This window comes from Myotis daubentonii, chromosome 2 (genome assembly GCF_963259705.1).
Source record: "Myotis daubentonii chromosome 2, mMyoDau2.1, whole genome shotgun sequence".
Taxonomy (NCBI): Eukaryota; Metazoa; Chordata; class Mammalia; order Chiroptera; family Vespertilionidae; genus Myotis; species Myotis daubentonii.
In genome coordinates this window covers 210,502,877-210,526,711 of record NC_081841.1, presented here as the reverse complement: position 1 = coordinate 210,526,711, position 23,835 = coordinate 210,502,877, and the positions used below count along the sequence as shown (strand labels likewise).

The following is a 23,835-nucleotide window of genomic DNA, read 5'->3' as shown; positions in this document are numbered from 1 at the left end:
CCGAGTTCGGAGCTCCCCAGCAGGCCTTTGGGACTGGAGCTCAGGAGAGAGATTTGGGAGTTATAGGCGTATTGCTTGAAGCCATTGGAGCAGGTGAACATGGAGTAGGTGGAGGGTATAGAAAGAGAAGAAAAGATGAGGCCTAGCAGGTGTGAGGTGATACGTCATTGTGTAAGTGTTGGCGAGGATGTGGAGAAGAGGGAACCCTCATGCACTGTGGGTGGGGATGCAGACTAGTACAGCCACTGTGGAAAGCAGTGTGGAGCTCCCTCAAAAAACTAGAAATGGAACTGCCTTATGACCTAGCAATTCTCCTAAAGGGAATTTATCCTTAAAAACCCTGAAACACTAATTGGAAAAAATATATGCACCCCTATGTTCATTGCAGCATTATTTACAATAGCTAAGATTTGGAAGCAGCCCAAGTGCCCATCAGTAGAAGAGCAGATAAAAAAGCTATGGTACATTTACACAATGGAAATGGAATACTACTGTGCCGTAAAAGGGAAGAAAATGTTACCCTTTGTGACAGCATGGATGGACCTGGAGAATATTATGCTAAGTGGAATAAGCCAGTGAGAGAAAGACAAGTACCATATAATTTACTCATATGTGGAATTTAATGAATAAACTGAACTACCAAGTAAAACAGAGACAGACTCATAGATAGCAGGTAGGCAGCTCTGTTGGGGGATAAGGAAGGGATTGAGCAAAAAAGAAAAGAGAACTCATGGACCTGGAGTGTGGTGAGTGTGGGGGACAGGGGGGGAGCAGGGAGGCAGAAGAGAGCATAGAGATGATTAAGGGTGATGGAAAATAAAATAATAAAAGAGTAATATGCTAATTAGACCAGATGTCCTTCCGGACAAAGACGGGGCTGCCAGGGAAGCCTGGGTCCTGGGTGCCAGAGGGAAGCCGGTGCCAGCAGCCGGAGGAAGGAAGGCCTACTCTTGCAAAAATTTCGTGCATCAGGCCTCTAGTATATATATATTTGGTAGATGAAAACCAAGGGTCCTATTTTACATGTAAGTTTTGCCTTTTCTTAAAATATATTTTTATTTATTTCAGAGAGGAAGGGAGAGGGAGAGAGATAGAAACATCAATGATGAGAGAATCATTGATCAGCTGCCTCCTGTACACCCCCTACTGAGGATTGAGCCCGTAACCCGGGCATGTGCCCTGACCAGGAATCAAACCATGACCTCCTGGTTCATAGGTCAAAGCTCAACCACTGAGCCACACCAGCCAGGCTTGCCTTTTGTTTTTAATAAAACCAAAATAGTAAAAACGAAGAAGAGGCCTAGGCTGAGGTTAAGGGACCGGTGCATGCAGGTGTCAGGTAGAGAAGAACTGAGCGCGTTAATGCAGCAGCCAGAGTGGGAGAGTGAGAGTGTGGGTCCGCTAACCTATGCTGATGCCATTGACACATCAGGTGTCTGTTGGGCTTGGCAGCTGGAGCCATTGCTCACCTTGGCCAGTGCAGCGCTGGGAGCAGGCAACAGGTTGCTGTAGGCGGAGGAGAGATCCGAGGGAAAGGAATTGGAATGGAGGAGATGGCTGTTCTCGGTAATAAAGCTGAGCAGATTCCTGAAATGTGTGAACACAAACATAGTGGCTCCGTAATTAATTGCCGAATTGAACTTACTTTCATGCATCAGCCTCTCATATGACATTAGCTACTGAATCAGGTTTTAGCAATGATTTCCACAGAGTTTTCAGGAATCACATAAACCCCACCTGACCTGACCAGTTTTCTTGTCAGTGCACCTGCTTGTCCCTAGTATATACCCAAAGGCAGGAACACAAAGGTAGAGTCTGTTCACTTAGTTAGTCTGCAAAATACTGCACACCTAATGTGTGCCAACTCTGTTCCAGATGCTGGGAACAGGTCGATGAACAAGATGTAAGGTCTCTGCCCTCATGGAGGATTTATTCACATTTCTTTTACCTGAATATCTCTAGTTTAATAGGATGCCATCCCATCCAAAGTGAGACAACAGAGGAAAACTTTGCATGCTTGCTTGAATTTGTTATATATGCAAGAAACATGCCTTTTCTTATTCAGTAGGTGTGTGTCTGCTCTGTTGTACACGGAGAACATGTAAGAAATAAACCTCTTTAGAAAATAGTTGTTGAATTAAAGAATTGAATTAAAATTGCCTTGCTAGAATTGTTCAGCTCCTTTTCTGATGGTATGAACACTGCTGTGAGCCGTATCATTTCTTTACCTTTCATTGCCTTTTTCTGCGCCTGTGAATAAGACAAGAACATGAGGGCTTTCTGCCCGTTTTTTGTACAGCTTTTTCACTAGGTGTTCACTGATTCTTCACGGCTCAGATATTTTAAGGAGCTATACAACTCCTGTCATTGCTTTGAGGTGTGGGGCATTCAAGTCGCTAATGGAAAATTTTTCCCTTTATGTATTATTTTCCTAAGTATAGTATCTCCTAGCCTTATAATTAGTTTGTCTTAATGAGTGGGGAGGACATAAAGACTAATTAATTTCAAAGAGGATCAAGTTCCTATTAAATAACCAGAATGATTAGAGAATTCACTGACCCAGAAAGGGTTCCCAGGACATTTTCAGCACTTCCTCTGGTCTTAGGAAGTACAAATGAGACGGGCATGAGAGAGAGATTGACTGAAATTCTAAGTCGCTTGTGTGTTTTTTTCCCTGGTGACAGAGTAGCACAGTATACCGAGCAGATGGCGTAATATGCCTAATCCATCGTGTATAATCTTTACCTCTCATCTATTTAAATTTGTACTCACCTTAAGGTTGTCTGTTATTAAATCCATGTGTAGTTAAATTTGGAGACAGCAAGAAACTTTAAATAATAAATGCGCTCATTGTAATTCTATGTAAGTCTATACATAGATTTTGAAACCCTCTTTCCTTGTAGAAATCTCCCTTTTAGGTGAGGGTGTAGCTGTCTCCACTCCCCCAATTGGTTAAAATGACTTTTTTTTTTTTTTTTACCTTTTATTCTTACAGCCAGATTCTATGCAGAGTTCATGTCTGCATTATAATTTCATGTTTATCTATTGCAGCCATGATGATTATAGTACAATATCTTATTGACCTCAGACTCCTACATGTATGATGGCTAGGTTACTCTCTCACCTTTGGGGCAGGTTGGATCCTCTCCTAAGACTTGACAGAGCACTTTTAACTTCCCTCACTGTTGTCTCCTAAGAGAGAAGCCTTGCAGTTTGGTTTTTATATTGGCTTTGGAACCCAGGCCAGCCATGCAGATATGATTATGAGGGAGAGATGAACATCATTACATTTCATTTACTTGCTGAGTTTACTTCAGTGATCATTAAAACCCTGAAGGAAGGGCAGATCGCTCCCTACCAGGAATTAAAGGGCGGCGGCGCTTTTATTGCTGTCTCTGTGGGAAGCTCTGAGAGAGAAGGGAGAGCTGGGACTGGGGCTCTGGACTCACACTCTCTCACCAGCTCTGTAACCTGCTCATCCACCACTTGTGGAGCCGGGCCTTGCACCCACAACATGACCCCACAGACCCCGATAGCTCGTGTCAAACAAACTCAGAAAGAGCCTGGAGGCTTTAGCTAGAAATAAATGATAGAGATTGATTCATTGGTCTCAGGGTCTGCAAACCATGAACACTAGGCGGTACCCAGAGTGTGCCCAAGAAGACGGAAAAGCTGAGTTCCTCCAGGAGAAGTACGTGCTTGAGCAGAATCGGCCCTGCATTCTGAGCCTTTGGACTGGTCCGTGGTGGTCATCCTCTCGACCTCTGTCTGGACATGCGCACCTTCTTTCCTGAGGCTTTCCGGGGGTGGGCAGAGCGTTAACTGAAGTGGCACAAGGGGACATCTTTGACCCCTGTATTTCTTTTTTAAACATATTTTTACTGACTTCAGAGAGGAAGGGAGAGAGAGCTAGAAACATCCATGATGTGAGAGAATCATGGATTGGCTGCCTCCTGCACTCTCCCTACTGGGGATCGAGTCCACAACCTGGGCATGTGCCCTCCTGGTTCATAGCTCGATGCTCAACCACTGAGTTACACTGGCCGGGTGACCCCTGACTTTTTTCTCCCTTCTTCCCTTCTACATTCTTTACATACTTTTACTCTTGCTTAAGTAAACATTGATAACATGACTGTAAGTGAAAGATTTGTAAATATCGGTCATTGCCCAGTGGACTATGATTACGTTCCTTTCCTGAAATTCTAAAGCCAAGCTTCTGATGGCACCGAAAGAATATTCAAATATATACTCTATCAAATACTCACACTAATACTGCAGTTTTGTTTCTTCATATCTCTATCACGCCTTTCTTACACGGATTGTTTTCCTTGGAGTTTCTGATTGCTTTCCCTTTTTTTCTCAGCAGCCAAAGGAGCCAAACCTATGCCATACTCACTATATCCTGTATTTTTTTTCAGCTTCTGACTTACTCTCTCAATATTTATTCCATTCATTCTTCTTGAAGCCTACAGAACTCCCATTGTAGCTGGGACTGTTTTCTTATTATTTGAACCATACTTTTCTGATATTACAGTTTCCCCCTGTAGTTCTGGCCGTTTTTCTTTTGCTCTTACATTCTGTTATTAGGAGAGTAAGAATATTCAGCGAGGCTGGAAGGAGCATTAAGTGAGGGACCAGTAAACGGCAAAAAAAAACCCCAGCCCCACCCCTGCAGACAGAGCTGCATGTGGTCTTATTGAGGCAAAAAACGAAGCACAGTCTCTGTCCCTCTCTCTCTTTCACACATGCGCAGCCCCTCAAAGGGTTTCCCCTGAAGACACTGACTAGATGGTCTGGCAAGGCCAAGGATGGTTTGTGGGCGTTGGTACTTGGGTGCCCAAGTTACAGCCCCGGGGAGTTGGCGGGAAAGATGGGGAGCGGGTGGTACCAGACCCCGCCTGCCAGCCGTTCTTGGAAGGCCTTGTGAGCTAAGGACCGTTTTCAGATTTTTAAAAAGTTGGGGGCATCAAAAGAAGATTACTGTTTTGAGACATGTAAAGATTGCACGCAGTCACATGTCAGGAACCATAAACGGCATTGTTTTGGAGCACTTCACACGTGTTTGTTTGCTTATTGTCTGTGGCTGCGCTAGCCTTTCACTGCTGCCCAGGGCACTTCAGTGACAGTGAGGCAATTCTAACTCAACAATAAGTGCCACCTGTACCAATATGCCGTGTTATTTTAATCATTTTTAAAAATTGCCAAAGCAAACCTATGATGTCAGAACGAGAAAAGAAGCGAAAATGTTGTTCTCTTGAGGCAAAGTGGAGTATGGGTCATCTTGTTACAGAGCTAGATGGCAAACCCTGTGTTTATGGTGCAGTGACACCAGAGTTGCGATAAAAGAGTACAAATAGGTGGCATTACAAGATGAAGCAGTCTTCACAGCATCCCCAACCCATAGGGAAAAAAGTGATCAGAAAAACAAGAAAATGTAAAGCTGGGTATCTCATCACAGCAGAATTCCTTTATAAACTTTAAAAGTGAAATGAGGAGGCAGCCAAAGTCCGTCTCCAGGTAGTTCACTGGTTAGCGAAGCCAGGAGAGCCGTTTACCAGTGGCGGCTTACTTCGCCTTTGATGGCAGCCTGTAAGAACTGTGTCCTGAGAAAAACTGTTCACACGATGAGCCTTCGGTGAGAACACTTGCTCAGGACTCTGGCAGCATCATCAATATCAATTGAAGAACTAAAGCAAATGATTCTCGACGTGACTGTTACCAGTTATTGATACATATTGGAGCGTCAGTGCCAAGTTGGAGAGTAAGGAATTAGTCTCTATGACTAGTCTGTATGAAACAACTGCAGGCAAGGTTGTTTTCAGAGAAGTTGAGAATGCAGTCATTCCGTGAGACCTGAAGTGGAATCTGCTGTGACATGTAACAATTGACAGCGGTAAAAATATGTGTGAAGGAGAAAAAGGCTTAGCTGGACAAATGTATAAAACTTGTGAAAATGGTGTTTAAATGTTGTGGCTATGAATTACATTATCTGTTGGCAAACACTTTATGGAAAACACTTGAATCTATCATGCTGTTGAACAGTTAATGTCAACCATGAACTTCTTTTGCTCTCATAGACTTAACCACCCTCGTTTCTGTGAATTTTCACAAGAAATAGTTGCCGACTTCCCCTGCCACCCAGCAGTTGGACAGGCTGGCAGCAGGAACGCCTTACTGTGATTTTTAAGCTCAGGGCTGAGACTGAGATTTGTGAAGATGCACCTCCTTCAGCCACTGTTATTAAACGTTGAATGGCTTTGGAAACTAGCTTTTGCTAAGTTTATTTTGGTTATCAAATTGATATTTAATATCAAATATTTTTATATTGTAATAATTTAGAAGCAGAATTTAAATTCTAATGATTGAATTAGCCTTTGGTAATTTGATACTTGATAATTGTTTCTTAATAAAAATCCACCCAACGTTACAAAGCAAATAGCACTCATACGAGAAACTGTAGCAAAGTTATTTTGACAGCAGTGAATGTTAGAATCACAGATAATGCCAGGCTACTTTATACATTTCCCAACTATTAGAAGTTAAAACAAGATGCAGACGCTTCATTCTCACACAGGTTTCCTGCAGAGACAGCTTTTGGGCTCAGACTGCAGACCTAGTAGTTCCTTCCTTACTCCTGTTTTGCTGGGGTCCAACCCCAGCAGGTCCAGGGGTCCCCAAAGGTGTGGACGGAGTCGGCGAAGAGGGAATGACACAGAGACAGTGTTCCGTTGATCAGCAACCTAGCCAGGATCTCCAGCCAAGTTCTGGTCTGGATCTCCAGAGAGTTTCTGCTTAGGATCTCCAGCCAGGTTCTGTACAGGTTCTCCAGCCAGGTTCAGTCACCAGGTTCTAGTCAGGTTCTCTTGCCAATTTCTGTAGTCAGGTTCAGTCCAGGATCTTTTGCCATGTTCTCTCCAGCGAAGTCCTTCTGTCTCTAGAGAACGTTCTGTGTAGGTTCTGTGCCTAGGTTTGGTCTCTCTTGGTCCTGTCTTCTAAGTCCTGTCTCCTAAGTTCTGTGTTCTGCTGTCTAGTTACATCTGTATTTATACCAGTTGATTCAATCCTATCAATCTCTATTACAAAGGTTAGGGCGTTTCTTATCTCCATTCCAGGGAGTAAAGATTATGTAGCTTAAGCATGATTGTTCGTAGTTAAAGTGATTAATTACCCGCCTGGCACTTAGTTGAGGGGTTTTATTCCCTCCCTAACTTCAGGGGAAAATCCCTACCTGGGGATTCAACCTTTCTCGGAGAGGTGACCTTGGTTAAAACACAGCGCCAAGAAGGTGAGCAAACATATTAAGAACCATATGCCATATATGCCAGGTCCCTTGAAACAGCAAGGATGGACCGGCTCCCGGCACTGTTTATTGTGAATTTATCCTCCTTTTTTAAAAAAATTATTTTACTTGTATAAGATTGGGTCTCCAGAGGAAAGATAAACATGCTTGCTATCTTGAACCTAGTAATTAAGGAATCCTAAATCCATGTGGTCTTTTTTGTTCGTGTTAAGAGCCAATTCTGTTTTACTACTAAGCTTTAACACTCTTCCTTAAGTCTCATTCATTCATTGCCTCAGCAGTGGCCTCAGTGTTTCGGGGCCATCACCTCCAGGTGCACATGTTTGGTAGTGAAGAGAGACAAACATAATTATAATGCAATGCTAAACTATGGTAATGGGGCTGAGCACAAATGCTGTGGGAGTACACAGGAGGGATGACTATTTTCATATGGAAAGTACATGACGACGTCACACACACACACAAGTCAGTATATGAACTGGATCTCAGATGGTAAAGCCAGAAGTTCCCCCAGGAGAGAGCAGGCATTGTAGGCAGAGGGCACAGCGCCTGTATAGGCATGGAGGGGCGAGATATCATAGGACGTGGTTGCACGTGGCTACGCGTAAAGGGGAGTGGCAGGAAGAGAGGCTGGGAGGGTAAATTATGACCAGGTTATGAAGGGCCCTGGACAGTGTGCCCTGAAAATCTGGTTTGGGATGCAAATCTTGATTGCAATAGAGCTGGCTCATAAATTCAAGTAACATCACATTCTAGCAAATAACTTAGTGATAAATCAACCTATTTGACATACATTTCCCAGCACGATATGACATATTTGCAATACAAATGCCACATTACCACACCTGGCACTAGAGCAGATGGAATTGAGACGGAACGTACACTTAGGTTTGAGATTTTCGAAGTTTTTGTAGGAGGAAAAGACTATTAAGAGGCATTGAAATGGTCTAAAAGGGCAAACCATACTTGATTTTGTCTTCATAAACTTTAACAGTTTTTGCAAATTGCCTGTTCAATTTGTTATTTTCTGAAATTGTACATTTTCTTTGTTTTTTAGTGGACAGAAGACTGCAGAAAATCAACTTACCCTCCTTCTGGACCAACGTGAGTAAATATCAAAATGTGAGATGATCAAAACACATTTCCCTGTGTAATGATCTCATAAAAATAATGGCAGTGAAAAAATTTAAGTCATGTCCTTTATCCTAAGAAAGGCAAATATTTTTTTCCTCAAGTTTGTGTATCATGCATTTGACTAAGACCCTGGTCAAACATGAAAATACCTCATGATTAAAATGCTCATTTCTAGCCTATCAAAATCACAGGGGGCAGGGGTGGGAGGGGGTGAAGATTCCCATTCTTCACTAAATTCTTCTACCTGCCACTAGGCATTTTACTCATCCTCACAAATGCAGAGCTGACCTGGGATTTTCTGTGGTGCCTGAGTATAAACTACCAGATTATATTGGGACAAAATAGTGTAGGGTCTTACAGATGAAACATTCCAGCAATAAACCCTGGCATGGTAAACAAATCCATCAAGGGAAAAACAGGATTGGAAAATCTAAAGGTACGGCCACTATTTAGTGTATTTAGCGTTCATATTTGTGGTCTAGATATATGGGTGGCTTTCAGATCCTTTGTGGCTGGCTACATGGGTCTATGAGAAAGACATGAGACTAGCTCACCAGCCCAGAGGGTACCAGGGTGTGTGGGAAAGAAGGGAAAGGTATAAGACAGGTAACCTTGTTTGCCCTGCTCTTTCTGCTCAATGAAAGTTGCCTGCGGGGCCGGGGGGCGGGGGGGAGGTTGGGGGCGAGTAAAACTTTAACCAGTATAGCAAGATGACTGTTCGGGTTTTGTAGCCTCTAATTACACATTTTGTGCTGCACTTGCCTACATAGCCTCTGTTCCAGGTACAATGAAACTGTACTACACTAAATTCTTTTTCTTTACTGGCCTTTCTGTAGAAGGAGGCGCATCTTTGGCAGGAAGTAGTTTAGAACCAGTCAATTTCCATGTTAGTCCAAAGCCGGCACAGGGTCCAGCCCTCCTCGGGTTTGCTCCCCCCAAAATCTCCTTTTTGTCTCTCATCACTAACAGCATGTTAGTCCTCAGTGCCTTGTTGATTGTGCGCCTCACTTGGCTGGTCTCACTGCCCCAATTCATTGAACATTTAATGAGTAACTTTCCACGTTCAAGGCTTTTTTTCTACTCTCTTTGCGCACCTTATTTGGGTCTATGAATTGATTGCCCGGCCAACCTTCCCTGCTTTTAACTGGTTCCAAATTGCCCATTGTGTGAGTGTGTGTTTATACATGTATATACATACATATACAGATAAACACCGTTTTTTTATATTTATACATCTACATAATAGAAATATTTTTGCACTGGTATTTCTGCCAGATTCCTTCCTAAGGAAATAGGATTTTGAGAATGCTTTGAAAAGAACAAATGTATTGATTTTGTTTGAAAGTCTGTTTCCAGAATCAAGGGTGCTCTCGTTGTCTATCCGAATCATACGACCAGCAGCTGCTGGTTCAGTTTCATAAAACCTCACACATATCCCCAGGCCCCGAGCTCAGCAGCATGTTTAGAGAATCAAATAGTTAACTCGTGACTACACAAGTGTAACTAGGAGCACAACTCATGACTTAGGAACTAAGCTGTCTCTGCCGTAGATGTAAGTATAGGTCACGTTTTACTTTAACAGCCTGGGAACATTGTTCCGTATCTAGAGCAATAGTCGCCAACTATTGGTCCGCAGATCACTGGTGGTCCGCGAGGTCCAAAAGGTTGGCGGCTGCTGTCCTAGAGCAGTGGTCGGCAAACTGCGGCCCCTTGAGTGTGGCTCTTCCACAAAATACCATGTGCAGGCGAGAAGGTACAGTGCGATTGAAACTTCGTGGCCACACTCAAGGGGCCAAAGAGCCGCATGTGGCTCGCGAACCGCAGTTTGCAGACCACTGTCCTAGAGTAATCCTTATGCCTCCCAGAGCAGAGCACTAATGGGGCAAATGCTGGCTATTTTCAGGCAGAGTTTTAAGCTGACAAATCACCGAATGGCACACCTTAGGGGCTATTTCAGTTTTGTAACAAGTGCCAGAAGATAATGTTTCCATAGCAACAGAGAGTCGTTGTTGAGTTCGTCCGCCAGAAAGAAATATGGCCCAGGCCCATTGATGAGGGAAAGATGTTGCTGTGCCCTCCGCAGAAATTGCTGTGTGTAAATTGATGGGTAGGGAGTTGGGGATGGGGTGATCCCACAGTGCTTGGGCTTGGATTTACCGCAGAGGAATGAGCAGAGGGAAGTATAGTAGGAAGAAGAAGGTGGCTGAGTGAATAGCAAAGGTTCTAGAAGCCATCATGGGAAACTAATACATGTTGACACTTTGGGGTTTTGGAAGACGACCTTACTGAAGCCAACAATGATTTGGCCAAAGTGTTAGACTGTCTAAGAGGCAATGTGACTGAGAAGACCAGTTAGAGAGGTTCCCAGGCTTAGACTAAACCTTTGCAGAGACTTAGGAGGGAAAGCCAGGGCAGGTATTTTCTAGCGGTTATATTCAGGTTACACAGAACTCTAGAACCAACGATTCATTCCCGTATCCACAGTTCACATTAACATTCCAGAATGTATAATTCTAGTCTAAGATTTCTGAAACTACTTATGATTCTATACAGTGTAGGACAGAAGCACCAGAAAATTCACATTTGCAAATTTTGAGTACTAATTTCTCTGTATATTTTGTTGTTATTAATCCTTACCTGAGGATATTTTTCCCATTAATTTTTTAGAGAGAGTTGGAAGGGAGGAAGGGAGGATAGTGGGGAGAGAGAGAGAAAAACAGAGATGTGAGAGAGACACAATGATTGGTTTCCTCCACACACGTCCCAACTAGAGCCAAGGATCAAATGTGCAACCCAGATATGTGCCCTTGACCAGGAATCAAACCCAAGACCCTTTGGTGTGCTGGCCAATCCTTCAACCACTGAGCAACACCAGCTAGGGCCTAACTTCTGTATTTTCATTAAGAATATATCTCTAACATATCCATATAGATAAAACTCTCTAACCCCCATCAAAAAACTGCCTTTACCATTTCAAGATGATGCGCCTCTCCTTGCAGCTATCGGGGGCCGGTGCCGTGGTACACCATCAACCTGGACTTACCACCCTACAAGAGGTGGCACGAACTGATCACCGACAAGACACCTTCGGTACGCTGCAATCTTAAATCTGACTTACTGAACATAATGCTTGTATAAATGAACACTTTATGAAATTCCACACCAATACTTGAAGAATGAACTTTGGATACTTTTCTGCCATCCTGTATAATAATCGCCTAATATGTTAAGTGTCCAGTCATCTGGTCGACCTGTCAGCTGTTCAACCAAAGTGTAATATGCTAATGATATGCTAAGGCAAATCAACCACTTGCTATGACGTGCACTGACCACCAGGGGGGCAGATGCTATGACTGGTAGGTTAGCTTGCTGCTGGGGTCTGGCTGATCAGGACTGAGCAAGATGGGCTGGACATGCCCTGGAGTCCTCCCCCCGTCCCTCCCTGGTTGGCCAACCTCCCGCGGTCTCTCAGCCCTTATCATGCACCAGTGGAGTCCTTCAGCCTTGCCTGGGTCCTCTTGCAATCAGGGACCCCTCAGGGGATGTCGGAGAGCTGGTTTCGGCCGGATCCTGCAGGCCAGGCTGAGGGACCCAACTGGTGCACGAATTCGTGCACCAGACCTCTAGTTTACCATAAATGATGGTAGAGGAAAAGGTTTCATTCCTTTGTTTGTTTGTTTATTATTGTCTAAAGTTTTACATTTGTCTTCTTTTTCCGCAATTGACCCCCCCCCCAGCCATTCCCACCCCAGACAAGCCCCCACCGCCTCAGTGCCTTTGTCCATTGGATATGCTAATATGCATGCATACAAGTCCTTTGGTTGTTCTCTAACCCCCCCCTCCTCTACCATTTATCTCTGGATCTATTCTTTTTCATCAAATTATGTTGATCATTATATCCCACTTATGAGTGAGATCATGTGATATTTATCTTTCTCTGACTGGCTTATTTCGCATAGCCTAATGCTCTCCAGTTCCATCCATGCTGTGGCAAATGGTAAAAGTTCCTTTTTTATAGCAACATAGTATTACATTGTGTAGATGTATCACAGTTTTTTAATCCATTCATCTGCTGATGGGCACTTAGGCTGTTTCCAAATCTTAGCTATTGTAAATTGTGCTGCTATGAACATAGCGGTGTATATATCCTTTCTGATTGGTGTTTCTAGTTTCTTGGGATATATTCCTAGAAGTGGAATCACTGGGTCAAATGGGAGTTCCATTTTTATTTTTTGAGGAAACTCCATACTGTTCTCCACAGTGGCTGCACCAGTCTGCATTTCCACCAGCAGTGCACGGGGGTTCCTTTTTTTCCGAATCCTCACCAACACTTGTCATTTGTTGATTTGTTGATGATAGCCATTCTGACAGGTGTGATATGGTATCTCGTTGTTTTGATTTGCATTTCTTGGATGATTAGTGACTGACTGTGTTTTCATATGTCTCTGGGCTTTCTGTATGTCCTTCCGAAAAGTGTCTATTTAGATCCTTTGCCCATTTTTTAATTGGATCGTTTATCTTCCTTTTGTTAAGTTGTATGACTTATCTGTAAATTTTGGAGATTAAACCCTTATTGGAAATATAATTGGCAAATATTTTCTCCCATGCAGTGGGCTTTCTTGTTTTGTTGATGGTTTCTTTTGCTGTGCAGAAGCTTTTTATTTTGATGTAGTCCCATTTATTTATTTTCTCCTTAGTCTCCATTGCCCTAGGAGCTGTGTCTGTAAAGATATTGCTATGACATATGTCTGCTATTTTGCTGCCTATTGAGTCTTGTAGAATTTTTATGGTTTCCTGTCTTACATTTAAGACCATTAGCCATTTTGAGTTTGTTTTTGTGTATGGTATAAGTTGGTGACCTAGTTTCATTGGAGCTTTTTTTTGTAAATATATTTTTTATTGATTTCAGAGAGAGAAAGGGAGGGGGGGGAGAGAGAGAGAGAGAGAGAGAGAGAGAGAGAGAGAGAGAGAGAGAAACAGCAATAATGAGAGAGAATCATTGATTGGCTGCTTCCTGCATGCCCCACACTGGAGATTGGGCCAGCAACCCAGGTTCCTGACTGGGAATTGAACATGACCTCCTGGTTCATAGGTCAGACTCTGAGCCACACTGGCCAGGCCCTTGGAACTTCTTGCTCTCTTTCCTAGCCTTTGCCTTTGTTTCCCTCTCTCTGAATCATCACCTTCATCTAAGTAGTTAATCAGATGTCATGTTAAAGATGTATTTTGTTTACTCGTTAATTGAAAATAGTTTCAAAATATCACCTAATTTTATTTAGGTACATACAAATAAATCAAAAGTTCTATATCTGTTTTCATTATATCAATGTTAATCTTAAATGTCAAGACTTCTTTATGTTTCTTATTAATGAATGAATTCATTCATTTTTCAGCTAAAGGTTATGCTGAATTACCTGAGGGATGCAGCAAATATATTTGTTCCAAGTGGAAAACTCATGCAGATGGTGGATGAAAAGTTGGTAAGAAATATTATTTCCTACAATAAATTTAGAAACACACAGTTCAGAAAAGGCTCTGGTATTTATTTAAAGGCATAATTTTACAACCTCTTCTAAGGAGCTTGGACATGTTTGCTTTTATTCTAGACAACTGTCAAAACTTCGGGGACTGGACATTCTAGGGTTTAGTACGATCAGAGCAGGGACATGAAATACCATGGCCAATTTTGGCTAACTGCTCTTCAGTGTATTTAAAAGTCTTGACAATTTTACAGAGCAGTGGGCAAAATATGCCTATTTCATCTGGGAGTGTGGCGTTTCCTTCCCGTAACGTACACTTGGGCTTTCAAGTTCGCTATTGGACATTTGGTGTTTTCTTAAGGCTTTGCCCAGGACACCAGAGTTTTTGGAGGGAGGGGGGAGAGGAGCAGTGTGTACATCGAAGGATGCCAGTAGCAGCATCTTTGGATGCCAGTAGTACCTCTTCAGTTGTGGCAACTGAAACTGTTTCTGGATGTCACCAAATCTCCCCAGGATTGGGGTTGCGGGGAGCCACCCCTGGTTGAGAATCACCGCCCCCCCCCAGATGCCCTGGGCATATTACCCCCATGAGACTGGCTCCTGCCAACCAGCAAACTTGCACTCCCTCATGTGCATGCTCTCCCAGCCTTTCAGGAAGGCTCTCCCTGTGGTTGTCCTAACCAGACCTCCTCCAAGTACATGTGGGCAGGAGCAGCAGCACAAGTCCCCCTCCTCTGCATGTCAGCAGGGGGCGCAGTGTGCAAAGGGTGCCCAGGCCTTACCATCCGACAACATTGAGGTTTTCATTCTTTAAATTTTGGATTTGATTGAAGGTTGGATCAGTCACGTAATAAGCTGTGTGTCCTTGGACAAGTTTCTTATGGAACTTCAGCTTTTTCCCAGGGAGAATTTGCTAATGCACACTGTACATGGTGGTTGTAAGGATTAAATGACAGACTATATGTAAAGCACAGTGCCTGGATATGAGAAGTGGTTAATAAATGTTCAGTAAGGCATTGTTGTTTGTTAAATTGGAGGGAATATTTGTTGTGCATTGCCATAGGTCCCATTGCATATAAATATCAAGCTGGTGAAAAATGAGACTTGTACATTTTATTTATTTATTTATTTATATTTTTAAAATATGTTTTTATTGATTTCAGAGAAGTAGGGAGAGGGAGAGAGAGAGAAACATCAGTGATGAGAGAGAGTCATTGATCGGCTGTCTCCTGCATGCCCCCCAACTGGGGATCAAGTCTACAACCTGGCTATGTGCCCTTGACTGGAATTGAACCTGGGACCCTTCAGTCTGCAGGTCAATGCTATATCCACTGAGCCAAACTGGCTACAGCGAAACTTGTACATTTTAAACTCATTATTTTATTAGCAAGAGGCTGTGTGAGCTTACATCTTAATCTCATTGCTGGAGAGTAGGTGCAGTTGAGGATAAAAGTATGATGCCCACCACTGAGTTTGCCCCTGTGTCCATTGTTTGCCAACAGAATGCATAAAGCGTCTTAGGCCAAGATCAGATATTAACTGTGATAGAAGTTTTCATGAGTGACTAGAATACAGATGTTTGCTGTGTGGGGGAAGGAACTAGAAATGAGGGTTTAATGCCGTTGGCTACAGGGTGAGAGATCGGGAGTGCTTCTTGTGAGGTTCCTGTGTGGTGGGCCATACAAGGTCATCAAGTGGAACTATCCCAGGTCCTCAGCTCTCTGGAGAAGAGGGTGGAATAGAAACAGTCTGAGAGTCACAGGTTTCTGCACAATGCCTGAGAACAGATGAGCTCACGGGTCTCAAAGCAGGCGTTACAGTATGACATAGATCTTTTAGAAATACATGGTGTAAAAGTGCCTTTAAAAATAAGATCACCTATTGTGGCAGCAGCATCTAGAACAAATTATATGTAAAAGAACCAAAACTCAAAGCAACCCTTTAGGTCGAATGAATGTTAATTTGTTTGGTTTTCAGCCTGGTCTACTTGGCAACTTTCCTGGCCCTTATGTGGAGGAAATGAAGGGAATTGCAGATCTTACTGGCATACCTTTTGGTAAAGTTCATTTCTCAGCTCTTAAAAAATGTAATAAAGCACTGAAAATGTTTTCTATTGAGATATGATACACATACAGTAAAGTGCACAGATCTTAAGTATACAGTTCAATAGAATTTTTAAAATACTTACATGCACGTAATTGCAACTCAGATCAACACACAGAAATTCCAGCCACCCAGAATGCTCCATCATACCCCTTCATAGACAACAGACAATACCTCGTCCCCAGGTGACGGCTGTTCCGACTTCAACCTCGATTAGTTTTGCCTCTTGAACTGCTTATAAATAGAACCAGACAAATGCACTATTGTGTTTGGTTGCTTATACTTATTATATGAATAGGATATTTGGCTTGTTTCCAGATTCTGGATGTTAAGAATAAACAGTTATGAACATTCTTGTACTTGTCTTTTGATGGACATGCCAAAGCAAAAGCTCACATGGTGATGATAGTCCAACCCTTTCTTAAAGAAGAATTTTCTAATAATGTCATGGTTCTGTATGTTAACCAAAAATATCCTATCTTTTCTCATAGGAGAGATTATTTCATTCAATGTTTTCTATGAATTTTTTACCATTTGTACCTCAATCATAGCAGAGGACAAGAAAGGTAAGTATGCTGAGGAAAGGTGAGCACTGCCAAGCACAGGGTCAAAGAAGAAACTTCCAAATAAGTGGAATTAGAACGTATGAAATCTAGGCTTGCCATGCCGATTCTGTGCACGTTGCATACAGTGTATGGATCCTGGTAAAGTTTTAAAAGTGGGTTGAAAACTATCCTTACTTTAAGATCATTGTAATGCCCACTGATGTTTAATTCAGGCCACGAAACACTGGCACTGGGAAGCAGTGTCTCGGGGCTGTCCTCATAGTCTACTCGTACCCACCTTCATGATTTGATATAAGTACCCACAGGTGCATCGTTACGCGGTGCGTACGCCGTATGACCCAGCCTTCCCTTGAAGCCCAGGACCAGTCTTCTCCCCTCATTTCTCAGCCAAGGGGCCCCAGGTAGCCCCCCTCACTTTCCCATGTTTTTCTGGCAGATCTCAGAGCACAGGGCACAGCGTGATTTGCCCCAGTTCACTCTTATTTTTTACCTGTTCTTTGAGGGGCCCAGGTATTGGTGGCAATGCCTGAAGCATGTTTGCAGGTCACGTTAGGGGCTAAAATAGCCATGTTCGGGTAGGACCCTGTCATAGTGGACCAAAGAATTACCATTGATCCTTTCCCCATGTTCTTATCTTACCTGAAATCCTGTGTTCACGGGGATTATGGGGGGATCTGGCTGATGTGGCAGGGACAGCAGTTTGGCTTATGGTGCCAGGATGTGGCTTATTATTGTTGGATTGAATAGCTGTGACTATCATTTAACCAAAATTCAGTGTCCAGCTTTAAGATCAATCTTACTATCATAACTGCTTCTACATGTCTCTCTTGCTTTCTTTCAATTAGGTCATTTAGTACATGGGCGAAACATGGATTTTGGAATATTTCTTGGGTAAGTAAAGAAAATGGTATCAGTCCTTGAAAAGAATAGGTTTATTACAATGGTGAAAAGTCCCAGGTCACCCTCAAAGTGTGGCCAGAAGTGACAAGAGAGGACTCCTGAGTTTTGAGAGAAGATGGTACACTCTGCTCAGTTATTGGCAAGTGCATAACTGAGTTGCACCTAGTGAACAAAACTTTGCAGTGTGCTTGAAGGCCCAGATGCATGTCTAGTATATTGCTTCAAAGGAAGAATAGCATTCCATTTTATGACTTCTTGCTCTTTCTGGGGAAAAATAACAGAGCTTCATAATTAGACACCTAAATTTGAATCTGGAGTTTGTTATTTATAGACTTATATGTGGGGAGAAGCCTTAACTTCTCTGAGCCTCGCTTTTGTCATATGAAGAATGGAGGATAAAATCACCCATATTGTTCTTTTTTTATTGAATTTATTGGGAAGGCATTGGTTAATAAAATTATATAGGCTTCAGTTGTACAGTTCTATAACACATCATCTGTATATTGTATTGTGTGTTCACTACCCCAAGTCAGGTCTCCTTCCATCACCCTTTATCCCCCCTTTACCTTCTTCTACCTCTCCCCACCCCCTCGACATATCCAGCCACAGCTGGTAATCTCCATGCTGTTGTCTGTGCCTATGAGGATTAGTTTTCTTACTCCCTTACCTTTTTCCCCCAGCCCCCCAACCCCCTCCCCCGTGATGCAAAGTACTTGTTAGGATTGATTGTTAAGGATTGGATAGGTAAAGTACCTAGTATAATGCCTGGCCATCATCATCATATTCATCATTATCATCATTGTTCTTAAATGTCACTAAATTTGTCTTTTATAGGTGGAATATGAATAATAATACCTGGACCATAACTGAAGAGCTAAAACCTTTAACAGTGAATTTGGACTTCCAAAGAAATAATAAAACTGTCTTCAAGGCTGCAAGCTTTGCTGGCTATGTGGGCATGTTAACAGGATTCAAACCAGTAAGGAACCTACCATTATGCAGTTTTACAGGTAGCTCTGTGTCCGGCTTTTACTCTCTGAGAAGGGTGGAGTCGAAGGAAATGAGGAGCTAAAAGGAATATGGAGCCCCTGTGCGTCCCTTTGTACTTCCTGTCACCTTCGTAGGTATGAGCTCCACGGCAGAGAAGGGTGGAAAGGAATGAAGGTTTCCCAGCCCGTTTCCGGAAAAGCATGTGGCTGGATGTCGAGGGCTTGGGAACAGCAATCTGGAATCTGGTCCTGGGTCTGCCCCTTGGCCCCTCAGGCATTAATTCTCTGCTCTGAAGTTAGTTAGAAAAGTGAGGCCAGTACCATCCCACCTACTTGTCTCATCCACAAGGTGTGAAAATCCTTTGAACTTCCAGAAAAGCTGTCCATCCAAGGTGGTATTGTCACGACTGTTATCTTTGCATTCCCCGTTACCCAGTCCAGGTCTCGATATACCGTGTACAGTGCAGTGAGAGGGCCTGAAACAGGATGGTCCAAGTTCTGACTTCACCCCCTTGTCTTCTCCTCAGGGACTCTTTAGCCTTACACTGAATGAGCGTTTCAGCACCAATGGTGGTTTCATGGGTGAGTAGACAGCTGTTAAATGAAATGGAAATTTCATAGATGTTTTCAGAGGAGGGCTGGACTGTGCATTCTGGTGAACACTCTCACCTCTTCCAGCTCCCATCAAACTGTGTGTGATCTCTTCCAGGTGTCTTAGAATGGATTTTGGGAAAGAAAGATGCTATGTGGATTGGGTTTCTCACTAGAGCAGTTCTGGAAAATAGTACAAGGTAATCCATTTGCTTTATTATCGTATTTAGTATTTTATTTTAAAACTAGAGGCCCGGTGCATGACATTCATGCACTGGGGGTTGTGGGTGTCCCTCAGCCGGACCTACACCCTCTCCAATCTGGGAGCCCTCAGGGGAGCCCCCTCCAATCCGGGAGTCTGTCTTTGCAATCCTATGAGCAAATTGTCTGAGACCCAACTCAGTTTGGTTTGTTGCTCACAGAATAATGGAGGAATTTTTTTTAAAATTTGCTTCATTGGTAGAGATTTCCTGGAAGTTTTAGGATATCTTCCCTTTAATTTTTCCTAGTCACTCTGATTTTACTTATGTCTCTCACCTTTGCTTTCCTGCCATCCCCCACGGCAACAGTAACTTGCTCCAGGCTCACTTTGCTCTAGTGCAGTGGTTCTCAACCTTCTGGCCCTTTAAATACAGTTCCTTATGTTGTGACCCAACCATAAAATTATTTTTGTTGCTACTTCATAACTGTAATGTCGCTACTGTTATGAATCGCAGTGTAAATATCTGATATGCAGGATGGTCTTAGGCGACCACTGTGAAAGGGTCGTTCGACCGCCAAAGGGGTCGCAACCCACAGGTTGAGAACTGCTGCTCTAGTGTCTAGGAGATCTGTCTGCTACCAGAACCACTATTCCCAGAATTCCTGGTGCTCCCCACGCTCTTGGTTTTCCCTTTCTGCTCAGCCTCCTACTCTGCCAAGTAATCCAAACTGCCAGCTCTCCCACTCCGCTCAAGGCTACAAAGTTTCAATTATAGAAGATAAATAAATCCCAGATGCCTGCTTCCAGCCACTGTGCCTGTGCTCAAGGAGAGGGCTGGGAGCCTCGGTTGCCAGGGGTAACCCAGGCTTCCAGCAGGACCAAGGCTATAAAGTTTCAATTATAGAAGTTAAATAAATCCCAGATACCTGCTTCTGGCCCGCGGGCGTGGCCAGCTGCCGGAAGCCGGTCCATCCTTGCTGCCTGACACAGTCGCTGCAGGAAAGAAACATCTGCACAGCATATGTTTCAAGGGACCTGGCGTATATAGCATACTGTTCTTAATATGTTTGCTCCCCTTAGCGCTGTGTGTTTTAACCAAGGTCACCTCTCCGAGAAAGGTTGTTTCCCCAGGTAGGAATTTTTCCCTGAAGTCAGGGAGGGGATGCCTCTCCTAGAAAGGTTGTTTACCCAGGTAGGAATTTTTCCCTGAAGTCAGGGAGGGGATGAAACTCCTTAACTAAGTGCCAGGCGGGTAGTTAATCACTACAAACAATCATGCTTAAGCTACATAATCTTTACTCCCTGGAATGGAGATAAGAAACACCCTAACCTTTGTAATAGAAATTGACAGGATTAAAATCAACTGGTATAAATACGGATGTAACAAGACAATAAACAGCAGAACCTCTCTGGAGATCCAGACCAGAACTTGGCTGGAGATCCGGGCTAGAGATCCTGGCTAGGCTGCTGATCAACTGAACGCTGTCTCCGTGTCCTTCCTTCTTCGCCGACTCCGTCCACACCTTTGGGGACCCCTGGACCTGCTGGGGTTGGACCCCGGCAGCCAGCCTGAAAACGGCCATCAGCCCCTCACCCAGGCTGGCCAGGCATCCCAGTGGGGACCCACACCCTGAGAGGGGTGTGACCAGCCTGAAAATAGCCCTCAGCCCCTTACCCAGGCTGGCCACACTCCCACGGAGTGAGGGTCCCCACTAGGGGGCTTGACCAGCCTGCAAATAGCCCTCAGCCCCTCACCCAGGCTGGCCACACTTCCATGGGGTGAGGGTCCCCACTGGGGGGCTTGACCAGCCTGAAAACAGCCCTCAGCCCCTCACCCAGGCTGGCCAGGTAACCCAGCAGGACCCCACCCTGATCCAGGACACCCTTCAGGGCAAACCAGCTGGCTCCCACCCGTGCACCAGGCCTCTATCCTATATAAAAGGCTAATATGCAAATTGACCCTAACAGCAGAACCACTGGGAATGGCTGGTCACTAAGACAAACACTGACCACCAGAGGGCAGACGCTCAATGCAGGAGATGCCCCCTGGTGGTCAGTGCGCTCCCACAGGGGGGAGCTCTGCTCAGCCACAAGCCAGGCTGATGGCTGCCAGCACAGCAGTGGTGTTGGGAGCCTTTCCCACCTCCTCAGCAGCACTAAGGGTGTCTGACTGCAGCTTAGGCCTGCTCCCTGATGGCAAGTGGACATCCTCCGAGGGCTCCCGGGCTGCCAGAGGGATGTCTGACTGCCAGCTTAGGCCTGTTCCCCCGGGGAGCAGGCCTAAGCCAGCAGGTGGACATCCGCCAAAAGGTCCCAGACTGCGAGAGGGCACAGGCCGGGCTGAGGGATGCGCCCCCGCCCCCGAGTGCACAAATTTTTGTGCACCAGGCCTCTATCTATAATAATAAAAGCATAATATGCTAATTAGACCAGATGTCCTTCCAGACATTCTTCCAGATGAAGCTGGGGCTGCGAGGGAAGCCCAGGTCCCAGGTTCCAGGTGTCTGCCGGTGTCTGGAGGGAAGCCTGGGTCCCATGTACTAGAGGGAAGCCAGTGCCAGCAGCTGGGGGAAAGAAGGCCTATTCTTGCACAAATTTCGTGCATTGGGCCTCTAGTGTAGAATAAAATGGGCATCTTTGTCTTGCTCCTGGAGGAAAAGAATTCATTCAGCTTTTCACCATTGAATAAGTTAGCTGTGGGCTCATCATCTATGGCCTTTATTATGTCCCACTTGACATGGTGTATGATTCTTTCAGTATGTTTATTTTAAATTATTCATATTAAAATAGAAAAATATTTCCCAGCTTTATCTTCAATTGAAGAATCATTTCAGAATTTTGTAGGTGAATCTCATATGGAATTCTTCATTTGTGTGTGTGGTGTGTGTGTTTAAAGTAAGGAAATTATTTGTTTAAAAAGTTCTGGAGATAGTGCCACTATGAAGGGACCTATACCCAAAATAAAAATCCTGTATAATAAAAGCCCAGCGACCACAACAGTACAACCAGAGACCAGAACAACCACAGCTCCTCACCCCAGCCTGCCGCCCCCCAGCCTGCCGCCCCCCAGCGAGCAGTTAGGGGCAATCAGGGAGGCAGAGTGGTTAGGGGCCATCAGGCAGGCAGTGATCAGTTAGGCGTCAGCAGTCCCGGATTGTGAGAGGGTGTACACTGGGCTGAGGGGGACACTCTCACTCCCCCCACCCCCCGTGCAGAAATTTCATGCACTGGGCCTCTAGTTATATAATAAAATGTCCCTTTAAGTCATAATACCTGTTAACCTAGAACAGTGATGGCGAACCTTTTGAGCTTGGCGTGTCAGCATTTTGAAAAACCCTAACTTAACTCTGGTGCCGTGTCACATATAGAAATTTTTTGATATTTGCAACCATAGTAAAACAAAGACTTACATTTTTGATATTTACTTTGTATATTTAAATGCCATTTAACAAAGAAAAATCAACCAAAAAAATGAGTTCGCGTGTCACCTCTGACACGCGTGTCATAGGTTTGCCATCACTGCCCTAGAAGTTATATTCTGTGCTGGTGCAGAAATCTTACAATAGCAACACTGCCTTTAGCCAGCACGACATCTAAATGACCTAGAATAAAGGGCCATCAATTCTATTTTTAATGCTTTCCCGGGAATAAGATTTAGTAATCTTCTTTGAAGATCCTCTTCCTTAATTAATAGCCCTGATTTCCAAGGTCTACTCTCTATTCCCTAAGTCCTATATATATAGTAATACTACTTCCTCTTGTTCTATTGTTGAGTGAAAGGCATAGACAATAAGGGTGGAAGATTATCTCTTGAGACTGTTGTGTTTGTCCTTCAGCCTAGAGGGGACATTCAGATCTGTGTTTCACCACATGGGAGTCAGAGATTGTTCCTCCCTGAGCCATTGCTCGCCATCCTTTTTAAAATGTGCTCCTCGGAGACTTGTTTACGCTTCGTTGCTGTAGTTAAAAAACTTCCATTCCAAGTCAACTAAGAATGTTTCTTTTCTACAACATGTGTTTATGTAGTTATGAAGAAGCCAAGAATACATTGATCAAAACGAAGATACTGGCCCCAGCATACTTTATCCTGGGAGGCAACAAGTCGGGGGAGGGCTGTGTGATTACACGAGAAAGAAAGAAATCTTTGGATGTTTATGAGTAAGTACATTGTTAAAGCAAAGTAGAAGCTAAAGCACAGACTGACATATGTACAGGTTTAAGGCATGGGCCTGAGAGGAATCTCTTTTCGTATCTAGACTCGACCTCAAGCAGGATAGATGGTATGTCGTAGAAACTAACTATGACCGTTGGAAACGTCCCCTCTTCCTCGATGATCGCAGATCAGCTGCCAAGACGTGTCTAAACCAGACAACCCAGGAGGTAAAGAGCATTCACAGTGTCAGATATAGAAAGAAATGGCCTCATTAAGATTGTGTTAGTTCTGGCATTTTTATTTGGCCTTTATGGGGTTTATAAGCCTCATGTTATCTATTATCAATGCATAGTCCCCACCGAGTTTTTGTTTTGTTTTTAATTTAAAGAGCAAAATTTTGCTGTACTTCCCTTTCTA

General features: G+C 43.8%; 1 protein-coding gene across 1 annotated transcript in view; it reads left to right on the top strand.

Moving 5' to 3' along the window:
* ASAH1 (N-acylsphingosine amidohydrolase 1) overlaps positions 1–23,835 on the top strand; it is a 29,886-nt gene that overhangs the window by 3,553 nt on the left and 2,498 nt on the right. Inside the window, exons 2-12 of the mRNA XM_059685578.1 lie at positions 8,358–8,404; positions 11,434–11,524; positions 13,828–13,914; positions 15,892–15,970; positions 16,509–16,583; positions 17,429–17,474; positions 18,318–18,462; positions 19,000–19,054; positions 19,182–19,263; positions 23,292–23,423; positions 23,522–23,645. Of these exons, the coding sequence (XP_059541561.1) occupies positions 8,358–8,404; positions 11,434–11,524; positions 13,828–13,914; positions 15,892–15,970; positions 16,509–16,583; positions 17,429–17,474; positions 18,318–18,462; positions 19,000–19,054; positions 19,182–19,263; positions 23,292–23,423; positions 23,522–23,645 (963 nt within the window). The remainder of the gene's footprint in view (positions 1–8,357; positions 8,405–11,433; positions 11,525–13,827; positions 13,915–15,891; positions 15,971–16,508; positions 16,584–17,428; positions 17,475–18,317; positions 18,463–18,999; positions 19,055–19,181; positions 19,264–23,291; positions 23,424–23,521; positions 23,646–23,835) is intronic.